At 43.3% G+C, this 25,882-nt stretch overlaps 1 protein-coding gene across 3 annotated transcripts in view; it reads right to left on the minus strand.

The window, feature by feature from the left end:
- Window positions 1-25,882, minus strand: part of LOC117359930 (guanylate cyclase 2G-like) — a 99,259-nt gene that overhangs the window by 49,296 nt on the left and 24,081 nt on the right. For all 3 annotated transcript variants that reach the window (XM_033943406.1, XM_033943404.1, XM_033943405.1), the window contains exons 7-12: window positions 19,746-19,849; window positions 12,581-12,747; window positions 8,817-8,966; window positions 8,641-8,700; window positions 8,301-8,384; window positions 627-731 (exon numbers count right to left, since the gene is read on the minus strand). In XM_033943406.1, the coding sequence (XP_033799297.1) occupies window positions 627-731; window positions 8,301-8,384; window positions 8,641-8,700; window positions 8,817-8,966; window positions 12,581-12,747; window positions 19,746-19,849 (670 nt within the window). The remainder of the gene's footprint in view (window positions 1-626; window positions 732-8,300; window positions 8,385-8,640; window positions 8,701-8,816; window positions 8,967-12,580; window positions 12,748-19,745; window positions 19,850-25,882) is intronic.

Here is a 25,882-nt window from a genome sequence, read left to right on the forward strand (position 1 = left end):
AATGGAAGCAAGAAAACTTTTCAAATCTGCTTGTATTTGCTATAAGATGTTCTTTGGACTAGCTCCGCTATATCTCCTCTCTCATTTTGAATGGTACCATTCGACTAGGCCTACTTGGCGTACTGGTTTATTTACTTTTCCTAATCCCCAAAATTGCCGTTCTAAAAAATATTTTGATCGATCTTTGGCTTATCAAGCAGGTAAAGTTCAAGTATGGTTAGACGATCTGATTCAACAATCTGCATCTTATTGCACCTTTAGAAAATTGGTTAAGACTTATTTGCTCAAAAAATTCATTACTTGATTGATGACTATGTCCTAGTTTCTTACTGTATTTTTCACTATTGAAATATCGTAGTGCTTTTCTGTGTGCTTTGTATCATCACTGGAATGTCTAGTCCTCTTTATTCTATGAACCGCCTAGAACTTTTTGGGTGATGGTGGTATAGAAAAATTAAGTTACTATTATTAGTTATTATGGTAATTATTCTTCGTACCTAAGTAAGAACACTTCTGTACACAAGCAGAGATGTCTCAGTGAAGCGCAGTAGTTCTACAGTGCATCCAGTAACATAGGGAAGAACGGGGGCACAAAATCGGCTCTTTTTTTCCTGATAGCACTATACCTTTAAGCTTCCCTTCTTGCAATACTGAGTGACGAGGCAGATGTTTGGCGGTTCGGTACAAACACCAAAGAAGGCCACCAGATTTTCGTGCTTCAGCTCCCGCATCTGAAAGCCAGAAATTTAGTCATGAACACACTTATTGTCCTCACAAGAAGGGCCAATACCTCATGACGAAATCCATCCCATTTAGAATAAGAATGCGGTGACCTACAACTCCAAAGAGGAGTGACTAGCAAATTCCATTTCGGCAAAAAAGGCAGACTCACTCCAGGTTTTGCTGGCTTTCAAGGAAGCTACATAGTAGGGGGAAGTACCAGGGTTAGAACTGTCAGTCCTGCAAAACTGGAGCAAACAGTGGTTGCCAGTTCACCCCACTGCCCCCATTGCATGCATGGAGTTGTAGTTCTGGTCATCTATGGTAGCTCAGTAGGACCATCAGAGCTACAACTCTAGGCAGGCAGCAGGGTAAACCGAGGACTGGATCAACCTATCCAGTTGGCATGGGATTAATTGGCAAACCTAGTTAGCTGGTCACACTAGCCAAAGGCAGTTTACTCACTGGTGCTACTTATTATAGGTCATTTCAATCTATAAGAAACGCTGAGCCAGTCCTAGTTTTTAAAATTTTGAATTGGTATAAGAATAGGGGAATTCACCCAGGGGATGAGAGGACAGAAAAACATTGAAAGGAAAGGGGCCAAAATAGATCCCTGGGGAACCCCAGAAAGAGTGTAATATACAGTTTGGAGTAGGGTTACCAGACATCTGGGTAAAATCTTTTAGACTTTCCAAAAACTGGCATTTGTCCGGGTTTCGGAAAGCCCCGATGAGCTCCGACTGCATCTGCAGGGCTTCTGAGCATGCACGGATGACATTACACATATCCGCGCATGCTCTCTAGGCCCTCCAGAGGTTGATGGAGCTCATCCTGAAAAAGAGAGGAGGTTTTGTAGGGGTAGGGGCCTAGGCAGAATAGGGCAGGGACAGAGGCAGAACTGGGAAGGGCTTGGACAGAATGAGATTGGGCTGGAGGTGGAACGGGGCAGGGCAGGGTTATGCGTCCAGGGTTTCCCGGAGAAAAATATGGTAACGCTAATATGGAGGTAACAGAGAATTTAGTATATATATGAAACGATCTTCTGGAAAGATAAGACTGAAATCAAAAAAGAACAATATCTGAAACACCAAGAGTGTACAGACAAGAAACAAGAACATCATAATCCACTAGGTCAAGTGCTAAGGAACTGGTCCAACAAGCACTGGATCTCACTACAGAGAGCAATCAGCCTAGGAAACAGGACATTTTGACTCTGTTGGTCTGACCCCACTGGAATTAGGACCGAAAATCACAGCTTATGAAAATCAGATTTTTTATTCTCTTTCTAGATGGTTCTGCACCAGCTATGTGGCTCAGTCTAGAACAGGGGTGTCAAAGTCCCTCCTCGAGGGCCGCAATCCAGTCGGGTTTTCAGGATTTCCCCAATGAATATGCATGAGCTCTATTTGCATGCACTACTTTCATTGTATGCTAATAGATGTCAGGCATATTCATTAATGAAATCCTGAAAACCCGACTGGATTGCGGCCCTCGAGGAGGGACTGTGACACCCCTGGTCTAGAAGACAAAGTCCTACTAACAGTCCCTTCTTTAAAAGTTATATATTCTAGGAGAGAAATTATTTTTTCTGTTTCAGCTCCCCAAATCTAGAACTTACTCCCGCTTAACCTAAGAGAAGAAAAACTATTGAACAAATTTAAAAGTCTCCTAAAGAGATGACTATTTAAAGACGCTTTTTAATAGACCAATCTTATTATACTTTAGGTCAGGATGAGGAGATCTTAGAAATATGTGGGTATTTGTTTCCCAACCCTTATGTCCTAAACCTATTCCCGATTTTATTTCTGGTTTTATTTTTTTATTATTGTAATTAAACAACCTACCTCCCTAATGTTCTATTGTCAATTAGTAGTGTATGTCATGTATGTATGTCATGTATGTGGATTTTATTATTTTATTCAATTTTTAACTGATGTAAATCGCATTGAAATTGGATTATGCAAACAAATCAAAGAATCTATTAAACTTGAAACTCGAAACTTGGAAAATGTATTTACATTGGGCGATATTATAGGCCTCTTCAAACACTGAAGAAATGGGCAGAGATTTAACCGAAGACATTCATAACATAGCTGTGATAGGGAAGTACCACTAATAGGTAAATTGAATATGTCAGATGTTGATTGAGTTATCCCTTTTTAGGGTTTTCTAGGAGTAGGGAGATCCTACAGGAAGAATTGTTCCAGCAGTTGGTAATGAAACCCACATGGGATGGGGCCACAGGGCTTACCAATGGGGAGAGAGTTTCTGTTGTTATCTCAAACTGTGCGCCTCCTGAGATTTCAGGTGTGCCACACAGGGGAGGAAGAGAGGCACCGGCACCAGCTGACTGCCTACAAGACCTGTGTCTCGTGGCGAGAGGCACGTCCTGTGAACAATCAGCCGTCGCCGGCACTAGCGCCTCACCTTTCCGGCCCTCTTCCCTGCTGGCACCCCCTTCTGGCATCTCAGGGCCCGTCTGGAGGGCCTTCGTGCGTGTGCAGACATCATCAAGGTGACATTCGCGCACTTCCGGTTACCTCGAGCTGCAGCTGCTGCATTTAGGGTGCCCCGGCTCCTGAAAGTTTGCGGGACACTGTTATAGTGGATGATCATCTGGCATCCAGATATGGAGAGAGTTAATTCCAAAGTGAAGGTTCTAGACTATAAAAAAAAAAAAAAAAAAACCTAACGTTTTTTCAGATGGAGATTACCTCAAGGAGTTGTTGTCTTAATGAAAACATCTGGAAGGAGTGGGCAAAACTGAAATGAGTTGTAGTCTAATCCCTGAATACCATCTACAAAGCAACTACCTGGTCCTCCTCCCTTATATATTAACAACTGCTCTAGATGTTGGAGTGTTTTATGGAGCAGTCTTCACTAACTATCACGATACACTTTATTTTCCATCTTGGTCTCTTCTGAAGACCTAATATGGAGCCTAGAGCCTGTTTAGGTTTGTGCAACTCACAAATACTAGATTAGATTAAGAATCTAAGAACTGCCATACTGGGACAGACTGAAGGTCCATCAAGCCTAGCAACAGTGGCCAACCCAGGTCCCAAATACCAAGTTAGATCCCAAGTAGCAAAATAGATTTTATGTTGCTTATCCTAGGAATAAGCAATGGATTTCCCCAAGCCATTTCAATCATGGCCTATGGACTTCTCTTTTAGGATTTTATCCAAACCTTTTTTATTATTATTATTTCTTCCATCCTACACTTTTTTGGTTAAAGTTTTCATCTGGCTCCATATTTGCCCAAAAGGTTGAACCAATCCTGAGTTTACCTTGTTGCATGCCTGGACTTGTTTTTCTTAGGGAAACCAGAACTACATGTCTCTGCATGCAGTGGAATAGACACAAGACTGGATCAGTCTGTTGGGCAAATCTAGAGCCAACTGAGAACCTCCAGTGGACTGCTGGGCACGATGGACCACTGGTCTGACCCAGCAGTGGCAATTCTTATGTTCTTATGTGCTGCTACTTAAGGATCTTCCCTCTTTTTGATTTAATAATAATAATAACAGTTTATATACCGCAATACCGTTAAGTTCTATGCGGTTTACAGAAGATTAGTGGGGTACAAGTTGAGTTGACGTACAAGTTGAGTTAACTTAAGGGATGTGGGGAACAATGGGGAGAAAGGGCAAGAGAGGGGAAGGAGGGAAGTGGGTCAGCTGTCTAGGTCTTTCAGGAATAGGTGGGTTTTGAGGCGTTTCCTGAATATCTCATAAGTGGTGGGCAATAGGAGTTGTTCTAGGTCTTTATCCCATGTGAGAGAAGATGCTCATGGTGTTTTTTTAGTTTGCATCCTCTAACCGGGGGAGAAACGAAGTGCGAGTGGGAGCTTCTCTTGTGTTTGTTGGCTGAGAAGGAGAATAGGTCAGTGATGTATTTAGGGGTTAGACCGTAGAAAACTTTAAAACAGAGGCAGGCGAACTTAAACTTTGCACGAGCTTCCATCGGCAGCCAGTGTAGCTGTTTGAAGTATGGCGTCACGTGATCGAACTTCTTTAGACCGAAGATTAGTCTGACCGCAGTGTTTTGCATTAGTTGTAATCGTCGCATATTCTTTTGGGGGATTGCTAAGTAGGCGATGTTACAGTAGTCGAGTTGACTTAATACGAGGGATTGTACCAAGATTCTGAAGGCAGAGTTATCAAAGTATGCTTTAATGGATTTAAGTTTCCAGAGGGTGAAAAAACTCTTTTTGATTAGGGAGTCTACCTGATCTTTCATGGTGAGGCATTGGTCCAGAGTTACACCCAGTATTTTAATGGTGGGCTGTATGGGGTAGTTATGTTTGTTGATGTCTAGTGGGGTTTGGGTGTCAAGAGGGCACGGTGAAGCGACAAATAATTTTGTCTTCTCAGTATTGAGCTTGAGTTTGAAGTCTGTCATCCAATGTTCCATCAGGTTTATGGCTTCTGATGCTTTTGGAATTGTTTCCGAGATGGAGTTGGCAAATGGGATAATAATTGTGAAGTCATCAGCGTAACTGAATAATTTTATCCCCAGCTGGGTTAATTGAACGTTCAGTGAGGTCATGTAGATATTGAAAAGCAGAGGGGATAGTGGGGACCCTTGCGGAACGCCGGATGGGTTGCTCCAGGTGTTGGAGAGATCATTGTTGAAGCGAACCTGATAGGTTCGGGACGAAAGGAAGCCATGAAACCAGTTTAGCACTTCGCCTCTGATGCCAATAGCATCTAGACAATGTAGCAATTTTGCATGGTCTACAAGGTCAAAGGCAGAGCTCATGTCGAATTGCATGATCAGGGCACTGAGGCCTTTGCTTAAAAATAGGTGCAAGTAATCTAAGATGGCCGCAATTACCGTTTCTGTGCTGAAAAGCGGTCTAAAGCCGGATTGAGTCTCATGAAGGAGTGAGAACTGGTCTAGATATTCCATTAATTGGGAGTGTACCAGCCCCTCCATGATCTTTACAAAGAGTGGTATGGAAGCAATTGGTCTGTAGTTGGAAACTAGGGCTGACGATTCTTTGCTATTTTTTAGGATAGGGGTTATTATTATGTGGCCTTTGTTGGTGAGGAATTTTCCATTTTTCAGGTTATGGGCTAAGTAGTGCAGTAGAGATAGTTTAAAGTCAAGTGGTGCCGCTTTCATGATTTCCGGGGGACATGAGTCCAGGAAGCAGTATGATTTGGAGTATTTGTTGTATAATTTGGTATAGTTATTCCAATCTATGTCTTGAAATGAATCCCAGAACATGTCTGCAGGGGTTTCATTTCCCTGTGTGTTAGCTATATGGTGTTCATTAGGTTCTTCTGTTGAGCAATTGTTTCTTAGTTTTTTAATTTTTGAGTCAAAGTGCAGGGCTAGGTCGTTCGCCGAGGGTAATTTAAAGTTGTGTGTGGGTAGAGTGTAGCGGGTGGTGTCAAATAGGTTAGTAACCAGATTGAACAGCTCTTTTGTATTAACTCCCCGTGAGCTGTTGCAGGATGAATTGATTTTGTTTGAGTAAAATGCTTTGCGTTTATCTTTTATTAGTTGTTTGTAGGTTTTTATATTGGCTCTCCAATTGTTACGGTCTGATAATTCTCCTGTTTTTTTCCATTTTCTTTCTAGACGTCTGGCTAACTGTTTCATTTTTAGGAGATCAATGTCGAACCATTTGTTATATTTATTTGCATTACTTTTACTGGTATGTTTAGGTGCAATGTTGTCTAAAATGCAGGTGCTGGTAGTGGTCCAGTGATCCCAAAAATCAGCTACTTCCTTTACCTCTGCTTGTAGTTTATATTGCGCCCAGTAGTTATCTGGGTTGATGTGGCCTCTCGTGAGATGTTCTTTTTTTATTTTTGGTTGGGTAATTTGTTTTCGTTGGAACCAGATTAGCTTGAAATAGAAAGTGAAGTGATCGGACCAGATGTCGTGGCACCAGGTGCCTCCTGGTAATGAGATGGTGGGGTCTGGAAGTTCCTTTGTGGACATGGCTACTACGTCTAGATGGTGGCCTTTTTCATGAGTTTGTGCGGAGGGAGGGAGGTTGTAGTTAAGTAGGGATAGGAAGTTTTTGAATTCTTTTGTGTCTGTGTTGTCCTCTTCATCGAGATGTATGTTTATGTCTCCTGCGATAATATTGTAAGAGGAACTAAGAGAGTTGTGTAGGACGAATTCGCAAAAGTCCTCTTTGGCTTTTGACCAACTTTTTGGTGGGACGTAGAATAGTATACATGAGAGGAAATCTTCTAAGTGGATGTTACTGATTTTACAGGCTAGGATTTCTAGTTGGTTGGATGTTTTGGAGTCCATAAGTTCGAACTCGAATCCTTCTTTGAGAAGAATTGCTAATCCTCCTCCTTTTTTTCCCTCGCGGTTTAGGGTAAGGATTTTGAAATTGTCAGGAAGGAGATCGGTAATTATTGGGTCATCTTCAGACAGTAGCCAAGTTTCAGTTAGAAAGAGGCAGGCTATTTGCTTGCTGATGATCCAATCTTTGATTAGAAAGGCCTTGTTCCTGACTGATCTAGTGTTAAGATAAGCACAGGGGATAGTAGCGGATGTGATGGGATTGGTATAGGTAATGGTTCTTATGGGTTTTACTACCCTTGCTCTTTTTTTGAGGGTGCGTTGATGTGTTCTTGTGTTTGAGATAATGCTAATGTTATATGTATTGTCTTCTTGTGGAATGGGGATGTGCGTGGTCGATAAAGCGGGGAAATGGGTAAATTGTAGTTGAGGGTAGAGAGTGTGAATCTCTTTGATGCTAATACTTAGCATGTAGAGTAGTAATGTAGTAAGAGGTTCATGGTTGGATTGTAGATGGGTTAGGGTGGAAAAGGAGATAAGTTAAGTGGAGGTTGGTTTTGAGACGTCTCTGACCGTATAGCGTCTAACAGTGCATACCATTAAGTTCTTCATGCATCTAACAGTGCAAGCCATTAACATTAACAGTACTTGTCATTAACAGTTTTCATGCGACTATCAGTACCTGTTCCTAGCGACACATGCTTCTAACAGTACATGTCGTTAATATTAACTATGCATGAGCCTAACGGTTTTTCATGCGACTATCAATACCTGCTCCCAACAATACATGCGTCTAACAGTACATGCTACTAAGTTCTTCATGCGTCTAGCAGTGCATGCCATTAACAGATTAGCATGCAGTTTAACATGCCACTAGCAGTTTAACATGCGACTTTCAGTCTAAATTTTTTATTTATACTCGCACGCCCCGGTGGAGCAGGCTCCCGACGCGCCCCCTGGGCCCGCCGCTGCACCAACTAAAGAAGAACCCCGCTGGCTTGGGGGGGGGGGGGGGGCGGAGCGGTGCTCACACGCCTCGGCGGAGCAGGCTCCCGATGTGCTTCCTGGGCCCGCTGCTGCACTGACTGAAGAAGAATTTCCCCCCCAACTTGCTTTTTCTTGCCCATTCATCACAGCAAGTCCTAAACCAGGGTTCATCTAACAGGGCTCCTTCCAAAACACAGCAATGATAGGACCTAAATCTGGCCACTAGGTGTCACCCTTAAGCAGCCTGGCAATAAACCACACCCGTAAGATTCACTCACATTCTAAGAGCATCCCAGTTCACGCTTCATTCTTACCAAGCGTAGCTCTTGCAGTACCGAGGGCTTTTGAATCCTGCCCGCTGTCTGGTTGGTGAAATACCTAAGCGCAACATGATTTCCCTGAAACAAATAGGTGAAGAATTAGCAGGTAAACATCATTCACATTCTTAAGGCCTCCTTCACTGATAAAAACCCGGGTGTGTCTGCACCTCCATGATCCCCTGGTCATAACTCCCTTGGGTAGATCGCCGTAGGGCAGGACCATACTGATCATATAGTATCTTATACGAGTCGTTCTACTATGTAAGTAATGCATATTACTTGCACTGTAGTTATAGTATGACTCGGGCCTCCTTTCAGGGTCCCTATCTCCTACCTGTGCATCCTGATTGCTGCTTTGCCTTTTACTCTTTGCTGTAGCTTGCAAACTGTCCGCCTGTTCAGAACACCCCCGTGGCAGAAAGGAAACCAGAAGGCACACACAGAGTTAATAGCAGAAGAAGGCAGAGGGGTTTAAAGTCTGATGGAGGGGTATCAGGAGGAGCAGAGTACCTGGTAAAGTCCCAGGGTGATGTAAAAAACTTCCTTGCCCTGCTTTTCTTTGAAGCCACAGCTCTGATTGCTAGAAATGACAGCGCTGGACCCGTAGCTCTCTTTTCCTTTGGAGGTGGGCGTGTTTGCCGGTGACACGTCAAAGTGATTCTTGTGAGACAAAAAGGAATAGTTATCGGCAACAGAACAAAGCAGAAGGCTGGGGGGTAATTCTATAACAGGACGCCACCACATAGATGCCAAACTTACAAAGGTAGCGAACCTGTTCCTAAAACACCCCTCTTCTACGAAACTGCGCTAGCTGAATGGCCCGCGCTGCTCCTGACGCTCATAGGAACTCAATGAGCGTCGAGAGCGGCGCGGGCCTTTCGGCGCAGTTTCGTAGAAGAGGGGGGTTTGGCTCGTAAGTATTCTTACGGAATACTAGCAAAAGTTGGCATTAATTCGTTTATGGTTATTTAAAATCCCATAACCCGCCATTTCTATGCATAGCTCAAAGTGGCTTAAATGAAACATTTTAACAATAAAAATCCTAGAAAAGAACCCCGTTGTTTGATAGGACGGCCCAGCACGCATGAATTGAGACCCTGCAAACCAAACACAAGTCCATATTTATTTATTTAAAAAATTTCTATACCGTTTTTAAACCAAAACAGTTCGTAAAACTGTTACATACGTCCAGGGTGGGAGGGAGGGAGATGGGAAAACATTATAATTATTCTTCATTATATCTATTTTATTGAAATTATACATGTGGTTTTATTTTCATTAGTTAAGGGGAGGAGGGGGGGTGAAAATGTTTATTGTTGAAATATTTGTATATTTAAAGTGCTTTTGTTTGATTCGTTTATGTTCAAATTCACTGTATTGCATTGTTAATAATTGAAAACGAATAAAGATTTACAAAAAAAAAAACCTGTTTACATACATAAAATTTAAAACAAATTAAGACAACTTTCAAATACAAATTAAAACAAATAAGGGCAGAAGAATTAAATTCTTTCAGGAAATCAGCAGACAAAGAAAATCAAATACTTAAAGGGAAGGCATTGACAAATAATTGTGTTTTAAGGAACTTTCTAAATGCCCCCCTACCACGGCATTTCCGAATTTGCCCTACGAGGGAATTCCACAGTTTTACACCTGCGCATGAAAAGGGCATCGCGTTGGTTTCCACATATTCGGGGTTGACGTTTCTCTTCAGCAGCGCAGAATTTTCAGAACGCAATGCTCCTGCTGGCTGGTAACTAGACATTTTGGGCTCCTTTTACTAAGCCGTGTTAGGGCTTTAACGCGTGGAACAGTGCCCACTACATTGCCATGCGCGCTAGACCTTAACGCCAGCATTGAGCTGGTGTTAGTTCTAGAAGCGTAGCGTGCGGTAATTTCCTGCGTGCGTTAAAAACGCTAGCGCACCTTAGTTAAAGGAGCCCTTTATTCTTGAAGAACTCAGGGATCGTACAGTATAAAAACTGAAAGTTAAAGACAGAATGGTCTACAGGGCCTCACCCCGGGAGACTGGCACACGCACAGACAGTGGCAGGCAGTGAGGCCTTTCAGGGGATTCAGTGAATTCCCAGCTCTACAGCCATGCTTTTTTCTTTTGGTTGGGATAGAGAGAGAGAGGGATGCTTGATTAAGGAGGAGGATATAGGGGAGAGAGAGGTGTTTGCTCTGGATAGGGGGGATAGGGGACCGAGATGCTTGTTCTGGGGAGGGGGTGCAGTGAGAGAGGGGGGTTATAGGGGAGAACGTGATATGCATGGAGAATAGGGGATGCTTGATCAGGGAAGGATAGGGGAGTGAGAAAGGGATGCTTGATCAGAAGAAGGGGATATAAAGGAGAGAGAGATGCTTGCTCTGGGGGTGATAGTGTAGAGAGAAAGTTATGCTTGGGGAAGGTGGGATAGGGGACAGAGAGGGATGCTTAATTAGGGGAAGGAGATATAGGAGAGAGAGAAATACTTATTCTGGGGAGGGATGATAGTGGAGATAGAGAGGGATAGTGGGATGGGGATAGGGAGAGAGAGAAAGATAGGGATGTTTGATCAGGAGAGGAGGAGAGAGAGATGGATGCTTGATCAGGGGAGTGGGAGAGATAGATGGATGCTTGATCAGGGGAGGGGAAGAGAGAGATGGATGCTTGATCAGGGGAGGGGGAGAGAGAGAGATGGATGCTTGATTAGGGGAGGGAGAGAGAGAGATAGATGCTTGATCAGGGGAGGGGAAGAGAGAGAGATGGATGCTTGATCAGGGGAGGGGGAGAGAGAGATGGATGCTTGATCAGGGGAGGGGGGAGAGAGATGGATGCTTGATCAGGGGAGGGGGAGAGAGAGAGATAGTTGCTTGATCAGGGGAGAGGAAGAGAGAGAGATGGATGCTTGATCAGGGGAGGGGGAGAGAGAGAGATGGATGTCACTGACACGCTGGTCACCAGTGTTGCAGTCCCATGTGGGAAAATACTTGGCGCCTCTCCTTCAGCTCACGGGACGGGGGGTAGAGAGGGTGCAAGTATGGCAGGGGCGGGGATGGAATGGGGGGGGTGAAGAGGAGGGCACGGGTGGGTGCCAACTACTCTTGCTATGCCACTGCATGTAGGGCCTGATTCTATATAAGACGCCTACAGTTAGGTGCCAAGATTGGCGTGCTTAGTCAATCAAGGCCCCCTAACTTAATTTTTTAATTGGTTCAATCGGCACTGCTAATTGAATAGCGCCATTAAAAAATTTTTTTTAAAAAATTAATTGTACAGTAGTTGCCTAACTCAGTAGGCGTGATGTAGGCATCAACACTGAGGTGCCTACCCAAAAAGTAGGCGTGGTTGGGGGAGGGGAGAGTATAGGTGTGGAGTTAGGAACTGGCAGGTACCTACCTTAGGACGAGAAAACCCTGGCCTAATATTACCGCACCTAAGTTGCAGAGGCTTAGCAGTGCCTAACGAGGTTTCAGCACAGCTAGGTGCCATTCCATAAAGTGTCCAACTCTGAATGACGTTTCCCTAGGCACCTACCACTTATAGAATCAGTCCCGTAAGTTGTATAATAATACTGAGCATGCGGCAGTCAATTACACAGGTAACTTGAACAGTCACGCACATAAGTACTGGTATTCTATAAAGTTGTTTCTGTAGTCCATTAGACTGTTTACTATCAAACACCGTGGTATTTTCAGCAAGTGGTGCTCTATAAGCCTAATAGGTCCTTTATAATCTGAAAATCAAAGGCTACTAATTACAATAGCACAGGGAAATGATGCAGATACTAGAGCGATGATGTTCCATATTGCTGGTGTTAAGATGTGGCAGGCCAATTGCGCCTGTGTGTACAGTACTCCCCCGAAATTCGCAGGGGTTCTGTTCCAGGAACCCCTGCGAATTTTGAAAAACTGCAAAGACAGTTTTTAGGCAGGAGAGGGCAGCCGGAGCGCCGGCGAGTGAAGGAAATCACTTGCTGTATGCTCCGACCATCTCTTCCTGTGACACGCAGCTCCTGATTGGTGAGGCCCGACTTTAGTACAGGAAGAGGCTGTCGGAGCATACTGTGAGTGATTTCCTTCACTCGCCGGTGCTCCAGCTGCCCTCTCCTGCATCCCCTGCCCGGACATTCACGGTCGGAAAATACTGCGAATGATCGGAATTGCAAACCGCCAACCGCATTTTATCTACTCCATATAGCTCTACTGGATCCCATGATCAACAGGTAAAGTGTATCACAACCTGGAAGGCATGCCATTTTACTAGATAAAAAAATGGAGCCTTCCATTACCTTGTTATCCTGGATTATAATGATGTCATTATAGTTTATTCTCCACCAGGTGTCCTTGTTCATTTTTCTTTGCATTTTTCCTCTTTGAATGAATAAAAAAGTCACAAAGCCAACAGCTCCACACACTGTGACTACGAGAGTGACGAACAGCGCAATCACCGGTATACCTGAGACAGACAGGCATAAAGCATGACAATTATTATCAGATTAGGGTTGGCATATTTTTCTATGGGAAACCCCCGGACGCATGACCCCGCCCTGTTCTGCCCAGCCCCATCCAGTTTCACCTCCAGCCCCGCCCATTCTGCTTCAGCTCCGCCCCCACAAGGCCTCCTCTCTTCTTCTGGACAAGCTGCAGCCGCATCTGGAGGGCCTGGAGCAAGCGCGGATGTGGGTGATATCATCCGGGCGTGCTCAGAGGCCCTCCAGATGCATGCTAGAGCTCGTCGGATAAATGCTGGGTTTTGGAAAGCCTGTCCGGGAGCCTGGATAGTCCTCTAAAAGATCAATAGCAGGGGACGATAATAGGTGAAGCCATGACAAAAAAATATTTATTCTTTATTCAGTTTTCTATGCTGTTTACATGAGTTTATTCAGGCACTTGAGCATTTTTCCCTGCCTGTCCTGGTGGGCTCACAATCTACCTAATGTACTTGGGTCATTGGGGGGATTAAGTGACTTGGGGCAATGGGGGGATTTACTGCTTTCGCCCACTACCTACGGGGAATTCAGGAAGCGCCTAAAAACATACCTGTTCCTGAAATACCTAAACAATTGACCCGCTCTCCCCTCTCTCTCCCCTACCCCCTACCTTTATCCCCCCCCCCTCCTTAGTCCACTTGAATTTCACGATACTGTGATACATATAAACTGTTATCTTTATCTTATCGTAATTTTTCGTTGTTATTTTCTAAAACATGCGGCCCATCCCAAACAGGGCCTCTCGGACATCACCCACCAAAAATGTACATCTTATACTCTTACTCAGCAATTTGTATTTCTATTTTCTTGCTTTCTTAAAGTCTCTGCTCTCTGTATTTCCTCTGAATATCTGCTTATTGTATTTCGCTGAATGTCCAGCTATCTTGATTGTAAACCGCCTAGAAGTCGCAAGATTATGGCAGTATAGAAGAATAAAGTTATTATTATTATTATTGCCCAGGGTCACAAGGAGTAGCACGGGTTTGAACCCACAACCTCTGGGTGCTGAGGCTGTAGCTTTAACCACGGTGCCACACTCTCCCCTATGGGATTACAATGATTGTATTGGTACATATGGGATAAATTCTATCTATGACACCTAAAAAATTAGCTCCAATAAAGCACTATTCTATAAGCTGCTGAAATACAATTTAAACCACACGTGATACATTTGAATAAAAAAGAGAGAAACATTTGAAGAAAAGAACATTTTGCCAATTATATAATGCACAAAAGGTAATTCTATTTAGCTTTTGGGTTGTGTGAGCGGAAGGCTGGACTCAACAGAATATACCGGTTGATATTCAGCTCAAAGACCTGGATTCTCAAAACAGCACCGGAATTGGCCAGCACCTGAAAACACGGCACCGGTTGCATGTCATTCAAACTATGGTGCTTTTATGAGAATTGTGGCCTGCGTCGAAGCTAGGGTTTTACAGGCCTACATTTTCGATGTAGAATCACGATTCGGGGCGCCAAACATTAGCCACGCCTCTATTGCCATTCAGCACCAGTATTCATCTGCGTAGACGAGATTCGGGCACTTTTATTTTGTAGGTATCGCGCGGAACCTACTTTATTAAAATCGTAATTAGTTTTTAGTTGGTTTTCAATGGTGTGGTCAATTACCACAGCATTAATGGCCAATTAAAAGACTTAACTTAGGTATCGTGTGTAAACTTACTGGTGTCTTCTGAACGGCGCCATTTGGGAATCTGGGCCAAAGTGTTCAGCGGGTTTTAAGCTCCTGAGATCCGTGGGGAGAATTAAGCCAGGATATTTAATACTGGGCCATGTCCAGGCACTAGCATTAAATATCCGGGGTCAGGCAGCAATCCGGAAGTTCTTTCTTTCTTATTGGGACTGATTAACCACCTTTATGAAGAGATTCACCCAAGGTGGAGTACAGCAGGAACATGTTAACAAAAAAACGAGGGTGCCAACTGACATTCAGGGGGAAATTCTATAAGTCGTGCCTACATTAATAAAAATCAGTTTCAGAATTAAAGTTAATGGAACTCCGCTCGTATGAGGAAAGACTAAAACGGTTAGGGCTCTTCAGCTTGGAAAAGAGACGGCCGAGGGGGACATAGGATTGAAGTCTACCAAATCCTGAGTGGAGTAGAGCGGGTACAAGTGGATCGATTTTTCACTCCGTCAAATATTACAAAGACTAGGGGGACACTCGATGAGGTTACAGGGAAATACTTTTAAAACCAATAGAAGGAAATATTTTTTCACTCAGAGAATAGTTAAGCTCTGGAACGTGTTGCCAGAGGTTGTGGTAAGAGCGGTTAGTGGAGCTGGTTTTAAAAAAAGTTTGGACAAGTTCCTGGGGGAAAAATCCATAAATTGCTGTTGAGACAGACATGGGAGAAGCCACTACTTGCCCTGGAGCGGTGACATGGAATGCTGCTACTGTTTGGGTTCTTGCCAGATATTTGTGACCTGGATCGGCCTCCATGAAGACAGGATACAAGATGGACCATTGGTCTGACCCTGTAAGGCTAGTCTTATGTTCTTAATGAGCTTTAACAAGATCATAATGAGAAAAAATGATGGTTAATTGGATGGTAGGCGTCTAAGTCAGTAGGTGTCTACACCTAGGCTCTTACCACCATGTAGATGTTGTTAGGGGTGGATTGGGGCGTTTTTTAAAGTTAGGCACTGCTAGACATCGATAGATGCATGTGCCTAATTTAGGTACCTCAATATAGGTGAGGAAAACCCTGGATAGGAAGAATACAGGTTGAGCTCATTCATCTATTGTCATACAGTAGCTGCAAAGAAAATGAGACAGGACACAAAAACATAAGAGTTACCATCCTGGGACAGGTTGAAGGTCCATCAAGCCCAGTATCCTGTTTCCACAGTGACTAACCCAGGTCACAAGTACCTGGCACAAACCCAAATAGTAGCAACGTTCCAGAGCTGAGATTGTGACATAATAATGCCTCATTCCACCAAAGCCTAAGAGCCAACCTCGTCAGTGATGGCACAATGGGTTGATTGTCCTATTCTTGGCTAGCATAAGAGCTGCCATACTGGGACAGACTGAAGGTCCATCAAGCCCAGTATCCTGATTCCAACAGTGGCCAACGCAGGTCCCAAGTACCTGGCAGAAACCCAAAGAGTAGCAACGTTCCAGAGCTGAGATTGTGATGTCATAATGCCTCATTCCACCAATGCCTAAGAGCCAACCTCAGCAGTGATGTCACAATGGCTTGATTGTCCTATTCTTGGCTTAGATTGTTTTATATTGGCGGTACAGCAATTGTACTTGAACATAAGAGTTGCCATACTGGGACAGACCGAAGGTCCATCAAGCCCAGTATCCTGTTTCCAACAGTGGCCAGCCCACATCACAAGTACCTGACAAGATCCCAAGTAGTAAAATGGAATAAGCTGTGGATTTCCCCAGCCCATCTCAATAATGGCCTATGGACTTCTCTTTTAGGAAATTATCCAAAGCTTTTTAAAAATCCTGCTAAATTAACCAATTTACCACATTTTCCGGCAATGAATTCCAGAGTTTAATTACACATTGTGTGAAGAATTACTTTCTTCAGTTCATTTTAGTAACTTCATCATATGCCACCCCTAGTCCTAGTATTTTTGGAAAGTCCTTCTTACCAGAAAACAGAGTGAATATAACTGAGAATGCACAAAATAGTGGAATGGGTACCCCAAGGATTGTTCTCTTTTTGAGAGGAAATATTGGGGCTCTTTAAAGAGAACTGCAGAATTCCCTTGGGAAAGTAGGATTCCTTCTGTGTTAAACCTCAGTCCCCACCCCCCTGCTTTGAGGGGAAAATCTCCTCCTCTAGATAGGCTGGGACCCCGTCTCCAGTCCTGCCCTGTTCCACCCAAGTCAGGCCCCATTCTGCCCCAGTCTTCGAGCTCGAAGCCGCGTTTGGAGGGCCTCCGAGCATGTGCGGGGATGATGTCACACACATGCGCACATGTGTGTAATATCACCGTGTTGAATCCACGCATGTGCAGATGCCCTCTAGATGCAGCCCCAAGCTCAAAGCTTTTCAAAACCCGGACAAACAACTGGACAGTCCTCTAAAAGGAGTTCATGTCCAGGTAAATCCGAACGTCGGACACTGAGAGTTTGGCTGAGGTTGAGGCAGAGAATAAGGAAGGAAGTGTCAGTCCCTCTTTCCAGGTCCTGGGAGGGGAAGAGTAGACCGAACCCTTTGGAAAGCATAGTGGAAAGCAGCCAGGTTAGTTCAGGCATTATACCTCAGCGAAAAGGGACAGTGCTTGGGAGTTTTCGGGAAGCTGAGCTGAAACCTGGTTGAGAGTGTTTAGAGATGGCTGTGCCGCCGTGGAGTTCTGCAGGGGACTCTGTCCCAATGTGAGGCTGTCTGCTAAAGTGTTACATATATCTTCTTCTTGAAAAAGCTGGAAGGGAAACACGTATGATGTCAAAGAACTACCGGAGACTGCATACTGTGTTGAGGAAGTTTTGAGGTTTCTTGAATTATATTGACTTCCTGGATTTATGAATAAGATGCGTTGGACTGATGATTTTGGATTATGACTGTTTTAAAATTGAGCTTTTTTGAATGAACTTTTTTCACTTGTGGTTTTTTTTCATTTGCGATTTTGTGAGAGAGCACCGAGCACTTTGCAAGATGCAGCTGAGCCCAGGATGATCTGATGACTCCGGAAAATAAGAATTCTGGATAAGAACTTTTAAGAGATAAGTACTCTTTCATTGTGATGGACTCTTAGAACTCTTAGATGATTGCTCATTTCAACAGGAGCATTGCTGGAGAATTCTAGGCATCCTGTGTTTATGAGTGTGTATGGTATACTGACTGTAATGTTTTTTTAATCAATATTTAAATTAAAGCATTGTTTGAAAAATAATAATTCCTTTTTTGTAAAAAGTTTAGAAAGTTTTTGAAAGAATTAAGTATTATGAAGTAATACTCCCGTTATGGTGTGTGTGAAGGCAGAATGCGACACAGCTGCTGCCCATACTGATTAAGTAGCAGAGCGAAGGAGCAGCCTTTGCTGTGAACAGCCTGCTAACCTGGACAAGTGTGAGGAGTTTTTGCACACATCCCCATTAGGACAACTAGAAATGCCAAAATGCCAATCTTTTTGCCTATCCAAAGATCACTGATTGCAAATACAGGTCCTTTCTGGACAGAATCTTTAAGTTCCAAGCTAGTAAACAGCAGACCTGGCTAGGTAATTACATCTTCCCCACTTTAAACTCCACACTCAACCGAATACTTGTTGAATGGACCAATACTTTTTAAATGGACATTCAGAATCCACCTTTTCTAATAGAACTGGTGGTGTTAAGTGGTACTCTTCATCATTCCATCATTCTAATAGGATTATTAACATTGAGCGCACGCTAAATTTAAGGGAGCTCCGATGGATGATCCAGTTAAAAACTATGGCCCTCACCGGTCTGAATGAAGTTTCAGATTGGATGGCTCAAGTGGACTCTTAATGTGGTTTTTTAATTAGCTGGGACGCGAGGCTGTAAGAATGGTTGCTAGGGAGAGTGACGTCATGGCAGGGGCGGTATTTAACACTCAGGAAGAACACCGCGGCCATCTTTTGATAGCGAGCGGCAGTAGTGAAATGGAAAAAGTTTACTCTTAACTGTTGGTGAGTGGAGCTGTTTTCAATATATAATATATAAGGATATTGTAATACATAATGGCAGCTTGAATGTGGGTTTGTTTTGTCTTGCAGTTCCCCCGACCTTGAAAAAGAAATGCGAAACGCGTCGGGAAGGGGAACCGATAAGGAACTATAAAAGATAAAAGATAAGTTATTCTAATTTATAATAAATAACAAAAAGTTTTTAAAAAAAGGTTAATAACCCTATTAGAATGATGGAATGATGAAGAGTACCACTTAACACCACCAGTTTTATTAGAAAAGGTGGATTCTGAATGTCCATTTAAAAAGTATTGGTTCATTCAATAAGTATTCGGTTGAGTGTGGAGTTTAAAGTGGGGAAGATTTATTACTTGAATGGTGAGTCAGCTAAGTGTGGTAGAATAGGTAATTACATCAGCTGAGCCAGGTTGACCTACGGCGCCTTTTGGAAAGAAATTAAGACAGCATTGTTCGACAGATTTATATCCTAATCAGATACCATTTTAAAACTTTTAACTCCATGCTGATAACTTTGAGAAATATGTGTATTTTTTACTAATTGTATTCTGTAATTCGCTGACTGTTCATTGACATCTTCACTATTTGTACTCTAATTCGCTGATTGTCCAGCTCTCTTCACTGTAAACTGCCTAGAAATCGTAAGATTGTGGCGGTATAGAAAAAATAAAGTTATTGTTGTTATTATTATTATTAAAAGAGGTAATTTGTTTGGAGCGAACGTGGAAGATAACCTTTTGATGCAGCTAGAGAAGGAAGTTTGCTCCTCTGTTTTGAAGAATGAGAGCCTTTTTATTGTGCATCTAAATCTTGGGGCACTCAGCCCTGAGTCAGGCACCCAGAGTGGAGAGAATGTCTTGTGACCTCATATAGCCTGAGTAAAAGAGAGAACAGAAAGTTCAAGGAAGGACAGTTGCCTTTATCTTTCTCGGATGAAACTGACTTCTCAGCTTGAGGCTGGCTTTTTCTTTGGAACAGCTGTGTGAGGGGCTCTGCCCTTCTCCCAGTTTTCAGAGGGAGAGGGAAAAAGAAGTGCAATCCTCCAAAATAGGGGGCGCTGTTTGAACCATTGGGGCGAGTTGGTTTACCACAATAAGACCTACTTGGATCTCAACCTCAACCTTATTGTTGGGGTAATGACAATTGGGTTGTTATAAATTCATAAAATATAGTGTGATCAAAACCAAATTTAAGCTGGTGTTTCCCATAGGAAAATGAATCTAGGAAGATAGAAGACACATTTACATTTCCCTTATCTATCTATCTATCTATATATATATATAGGGCATGTCTATGTATGCATACTTACTGTGAACTGTAGCTTCGCACATCTCATTATAAAATCCGCAGTCTGGTCTGTCTTTGGGTAAAAAGCCCCCTATCCAATTGATGTATGCAAATTCTTTCGTAGGGCTACAAACACAGAGAATATGTTGTACATGTTATACATTTATAGTCCAGTTAAAGCACTTATATTTAAGTATTTTTATTGGTTTCAATATAATATCAAGTGAACTTGTACAGAAAGCAAATTTAACCAAAACATATTACAATCATATAAATCCATACTTAACAATGCTAAGCAGTTTACAAGAAAACCTGTTATGGTAAAATTAGCTCAAGTCCTCATTGGATCCAAGAATTAAGTGTGAGAAAACATAAAAAAGAAAACAATCAGAGAAGTAATGCTATTCCTATGGGTCGGGAAGGAGATTACTGTTTTCTTTTAGAGCTCAAGCTTGAATTTTCTCCTTGTCCAGGCGGGACATCACCAGAAAATTAGTCAAATGTTGGGGCTCAAAGAATACACATTTAATTGAGTGATAACGGACAATGCACTTACAAGGGTGTCTCAAATAAAATGTAGCCTCCAATGAGATGACCCCTGGTTTCAAAACAAGGAAGTCACGTCTACGTTTTTGTGTTTCCCTTGTAACATCAGGGAACAATTGAATTTTACAACCAAGGAATTCCTTTTGTTTATTCTTTAGAAATAGTCTCAATAACCAAGATTTATCAATAGAAAGAGCCAAAGTGGCTACTAATGTTGCAGGTGTTATCACTTCCTTAACTGACTTCTCCAGAATCTCAGTAATATTCAATACTTGTCGTTCAGTAGGTTCAGGTTACCTTCCGGAACTTCCAAAATTTCTAATAAATATCTCCTGAGCATATCTCTGGGTGTTACCATAGTTGTTCTTGGAAAATTTATCAATCTCAAATTATTGCAACATGCCTGATTCTCTAATGATTCCACTTTTCTTCTAAGATTCATGTTATCTTTTATTATAGTTTCCTAGAGTTGTTTTATTGAAACCATATCCTGCTGAGTCTTTTGAAGTAAATTATTAGAAGAAGTCATGTCGAATTTTAATTTTTCTAATTCTTCTGAATGGTGGATAAGTTTATTTTCAATCTGTTGGAAATTGGGACTAATTACCTTCCCAAAATTTGCTACCAGGTCCCAAAGGGCTTCTAAGGTCACCTCAGCAGGTCTTTCCCAAAAAGTAGCTTGTATTGTAGTACAAAGTCTCTCACCTTCCTTTGATTGTTCTGGTTTCTGTTCCTTCTGGTTCAATCCTCCTCCAGGTATTATGGATCCCACAGAGTCTTCACTGGAGGTTACCCGTACCGGGATCTCCATTTCCAAGCTTCCCGATGTTAAATTGTCTGCCTCTGGGGAAAGTATTGCCCCTTCTTCCGGGGTTTCCTGACCCCTAGGAGAGCTGGCCAACTGTGGTGGAGGAGGCAGTGCTCTAACATCCGGGCTAAGGGTGGTGTCTGGCCCATGAGGAATCCCTTCGGTCTCACTCACACCCGGGATCCTCAGCGGGCTAGCGACCAGACTCACAGAAGCAGCTTCCTGCATCCGAAGAAGTTCTTCAATGTTGCCGAGGGATGGCATCTTGGAGCGCCGCGAGGCACTCCGGCCTCTCCTCTTCAGCATCGCGCTGCAAAAACAGGCTGGAAACAGCAGTCTCCAGCCAAAAATCACAAAAGTAGAAGCGCTTCAATCGGAGGCATGTACCCGATCACCTAGGCAGTGGCCATCTTGGATCTCCCAGTTAAAGCACTTATTATTCCACACATTTTTTTCTTTCTCCACTTAAAAATGACTCCTACTATATAAATTCATTCATTATAAAACCGGAGAAACAGAGAAACATGACGGCAGATAAAGGCCAAATAGCCCATCCGCAGCATCCACTATCTCCTCCTCTCCCTATTGGCTAAGGCTCTTTACACCTGCATTGTGATGTCATAGAATTTTACTAACATAGAAACATGATGGCAGATAAAGGCCAAATGGCCCATCCACAGCATCCACTATCTCCTCCTCTCCCTATTGGCTAAGGCTCTTTACACCTGCATTGTGAGATCATAGAACTTTAGTAACATACAAATATAGAAACATGATGGCAGATAAAGGCCAAATGGCCCCTCCAGTCTGCCCATCCGCAGTAACCATTATCTCTTCCTCTCCCTAATCCCACGTGTCTGTCCCACGCTTTCTTAAATTCAGGCACTGAGAGACTGAAGGATCTTTCTGTATGACTGAAAGTACATTCTAATTGGGAATAAAAATCTTTATGTCCACAGTCTTAACTCTTCACCTCCCCTTACATGCATATATCCAGGAGTGAAGAAATAATTCTTCCACAAAGTCCCATTTCCATCACAATAACCTAAGTTGCACCACAAGATTTAAATTTAGCAGCCATCTTGGAAACCTTAGAGTGACATGAACGAAACATGTCATTATAGTTTATTTTCATTTTTTCCATGCTTCCACGGATACCGGATGAATACACTCTTCCCTCCCTCTGCGTACTGCGTTAATTTATAACGCTAAAAAATACGACCATGTCACTCCCCTGCTAATCAAATCTCATTGGCTCCCAATAAGTCATCGCATTACGTTTAAATTATTACTCTTAGTTTTTAAAACCATAAATTTTAGTGAGCCACAATTTGTTAATAGATGGCTGATCCCCTATACTACTACTCGACCGCTTCGTTCTTCCTCTTCTAACCTCCTTTCGGTCCCCTCACTGAAGATTATTGGTACTAGGCGTAATGACATGTTCTCCATTATGGCCCCTCAATCTTGGAATCTCTTACCTCAATATATCAGAGATTTAAAAGATCTTACCATATTCAAAAAAACTCTAAAAACATTTTTCTTTAAAGATGCCTATGATTCTTAAGATTTTATCTCTTTTTCATCTTTCCGGCATGCTTTTATCTCCCTTCCTCTTGTTTTTTTCCTTTGTTGTAATTCTTTCGTCTCTGCTCAAACATTGTAACTTCTCCCCTATCTATCCTCATGTCTCTTGTACGTTTTTTTTTTTTTTTTGTCCTAAACTAATATTTTTTTAATCATGTATGTATTATTGTATGTTAATTTTGTTTTTAAAGTACAACATAAGTTAATTTTATACATTACTACCCATGTTTTAATTATACGTTTAGTTGTATTGTACATCGCCTAGTAATTTAAAATAGGCGATTCATTAAGTATAAATAAACTTGAAACTTGAAAACTTGACTGAAACCCCTTGGGCAGTAAATAGGAGTGAGAAGCAAAGTGTTTGACAGGCTGAAATTCCTTGGGAAGTGAATATGGCTTGAAAGTAATGGATATACCAGAGAAGGCGTTTTTGGGCTGCAGGCCATAAGGGTGGCTGGACTCTTCCAACATGTAGAACCTCGTGTTTTATAACATCATTACCGAAGCTCATACAGTGGTGCCTCACACAACGAACTTAATTCGTTCCAGGAGCAAGTTTGTTATGCGAAAAGTTCGTTATGTGAAACGCGTTTTCCCATAACAATACATGTTAAAAAAAATAATTCGTTCTGCAGCATAAAATATGCTAAGATGACATAAAAAAAGATAAATTTTTTGTTATTATGTTTATTTAGATACATCTAAAAACATAATTGTTTTTTAAAACAACACACATTTTTTAAATTTAAAGACAGACTAAGTAGAGTCTAATTTTACAGTGAGAGAGGGCAGAGTCTCAGCGGCAAAAACTGGGACTTAACTGTTCATTTTTTAAATGCCTGCATGGTTGAAAATGTTGTCCATTTCCTTGGGCAGATCATTCTGTCTATAATACTAGTTTATACTTATTACAAAATGGTCTTAATGGATAAGCTTTTTTTTTCCTGTTTCTTTCAATATGTAAACAGAATGCCAATGGTGAGAGAGAACAAAGCTGTTATTTTTCTAGCATCGGGGAAGCGGCGAGAGTAGCTCCGCCCCCCCCAACGCATCAGCAGTAGGCGCCGGGCCCCTGCGAGCCGACGGTCCGCCACTGCACAGGGAGCCAGGCGGAGAGAGGGCAGTTAAGCGCAGTGCCTGCGCGGAAGGATGCAGCTCGGGCGACTTCGTTGTGTGAAACCAAGTTCGTTGTGGGAAGCAAGACCTGAAGTTCGTTGTGCGCAGCGTTCGCTGTGCGAGGCGTCCGTTATGCGAGGCACCACTGTATATTGTAACACCTGTTATCTTGTGACCGGCTCCCTCCTCCTCACAGCCGCAGTGTGCACGAAGCCAAGTGCAGTGGCTCCTCACGCGTCCTGCGCCTCATCCAGAAGCATTCCCTCTGATGCTGCGACGGCAGAGAGAAGGCTTCTGGTTCAGGCGCAGGACGCACAAGGAGCTGCGGCTTCATGCACCCAATTGTTTCTTTTTCTCTGGGGGTTGTACTGCATGCAGAGTCTCGAATCTTTGGGTTTCTTTTTTTATATATTAGTACTTTTAGAGGTTCTTTTATCAAGCTGCGGTAGGGGTTTAACGCGCATAATACCATGTGTTAAACTGCCTGCCACGCTAGCCGCTAACGCCTGCATTGAGCAAGCGTTAGTTTTTTAGCCATCCAAGGGGGTTAGCGCGTGATGAAATTTCCCACGCGCTTACCCCGCTAGCGCGGCTTGATAAAAAGGACCCCTTAGTTTTTGGACCCATATTTGCATAGGGGTTATCTGTGTTCTGGTAGGAATGAATGTTGAGAAGCAAATAATGTGCTTTGTGTAGTTTAATTTTGTGATTAACCATTATCTATAATAATAAATTGCTAGCCGTGCATGCGCACTCGCGCCGCGTGATCCCTGATCCCTGATCTGTCGGGGTGTGGCAGCACGAGTGCGCATGCGCGTACAACGTCACCAGCCGATGATCGCCTCCACAAGCCTGCTCCCAGCCAGCCAAAGATCGCCTCCACAAGTTTCCACAAAGAGCACCTCCTGCCCCCCCCCCCCCTCTTTGGGACGAAACGAGAAATGGAGCCGGGCCGCCCTCCGCAACAGACCAGAGGAGTCCGAGTCCTTTGCCGCCCCCCCCCCCCCTTCCCTTCCCGCAGACCCGACTAAGAACCCGGCGATTCAAGCTGCGTGTGCAGCAGTCTTCACACGCTGCTTCGGGACCTTCTACTGCCCTGATTTGCTCTGCCGCGTCTCTGATGATGTCATCAGGGACGTGCCAGAGTAAATCAGGGCAGTAGAAGGACCAGAAGCAGAGTATGAAGACTGCTGCACACACTGCTTGAATTGCCGGGTTCGTAGTCGGGTCCACGGGAAGGGAAGGGAAGGGAATGGGGGGGCAGCAAGGACTCTATCCGAGTAAATAAAAAACTCCGGGGAGAACGGCAGACACCGGCCCTGTACTAGCTCCCGTGGACAGGGGGAGCAGGAAGAGGTGCTGATGGACAGGGGGGGGGAGGAAATGAAGGGAGGCCTACTGCTGTACAGAGGGAACAGGAAGAGGTGATGATGGACAGGGGGGAAAAAAGGAAGGGAGGCCTATTGCTGGACAGGGGGAGCAGGAAGAGGTGATGATGGACAGGGGGGAAAAAAGGAAGGGAGGCCTACTGCTGGACAGAGGGAGCAGGAAGAGGTGCTGGACAGGGGGGAGGTAAAACAAAGGGAGAAGGGCTGTTGCTGGATAAGGGGAGCAGTGAAGGGGTGGTGGTGGACACAGGGGAGGTAAAAAGAAGGGAGAATGGACAGGGGGAGCACGCAAGGGGTGGTGGTGGACAGCCAAAAGAAAGACAGAAATACAGAAAGCGGCTAAGGAGACAGAGAGAGAAAGAAAGACAGACAGACATACACACATATATTCTAGCACCCGTTAATGTAACGGGCTATAAAGCTAGTGTGTTAATAAGATTATATTGTGTGGGTATATATGAAAAATGAATGGAAAAAATGGTGTTTTAATTAGTACTATTATGGGGGGCGGGGTCTGGGGTGGAGATTGAGCAGGGTCTGGCCCACGACTTAGCCTGCGTTTTGGATTTCGGCCCCTTAATGTGATTGACTTTGACACCCCTGTTCTATGCGGTGAACAATAAAGTTGTTACGATTGAATAGAATAACTTAGAGCTCCTTTCACTAAGCTGCATTAGGGCTTTAACGCGCAGAATAGCGCGTGCTACATTT

Source organism: Geotrypetes seraphini, chromosome 4, assembly GCF_902459505.1.
Source record: "Geotrypetes seraphini chromosome 4, aGeoSer1.1, whole genome shotgun sequence".
Lineage (NCBI taxonomy): Eukaryota > Metazoa > Chordata > Amphibia > Gymnophiona > Dermophiidae > Geotrypetes > Geotrypetes seraphini.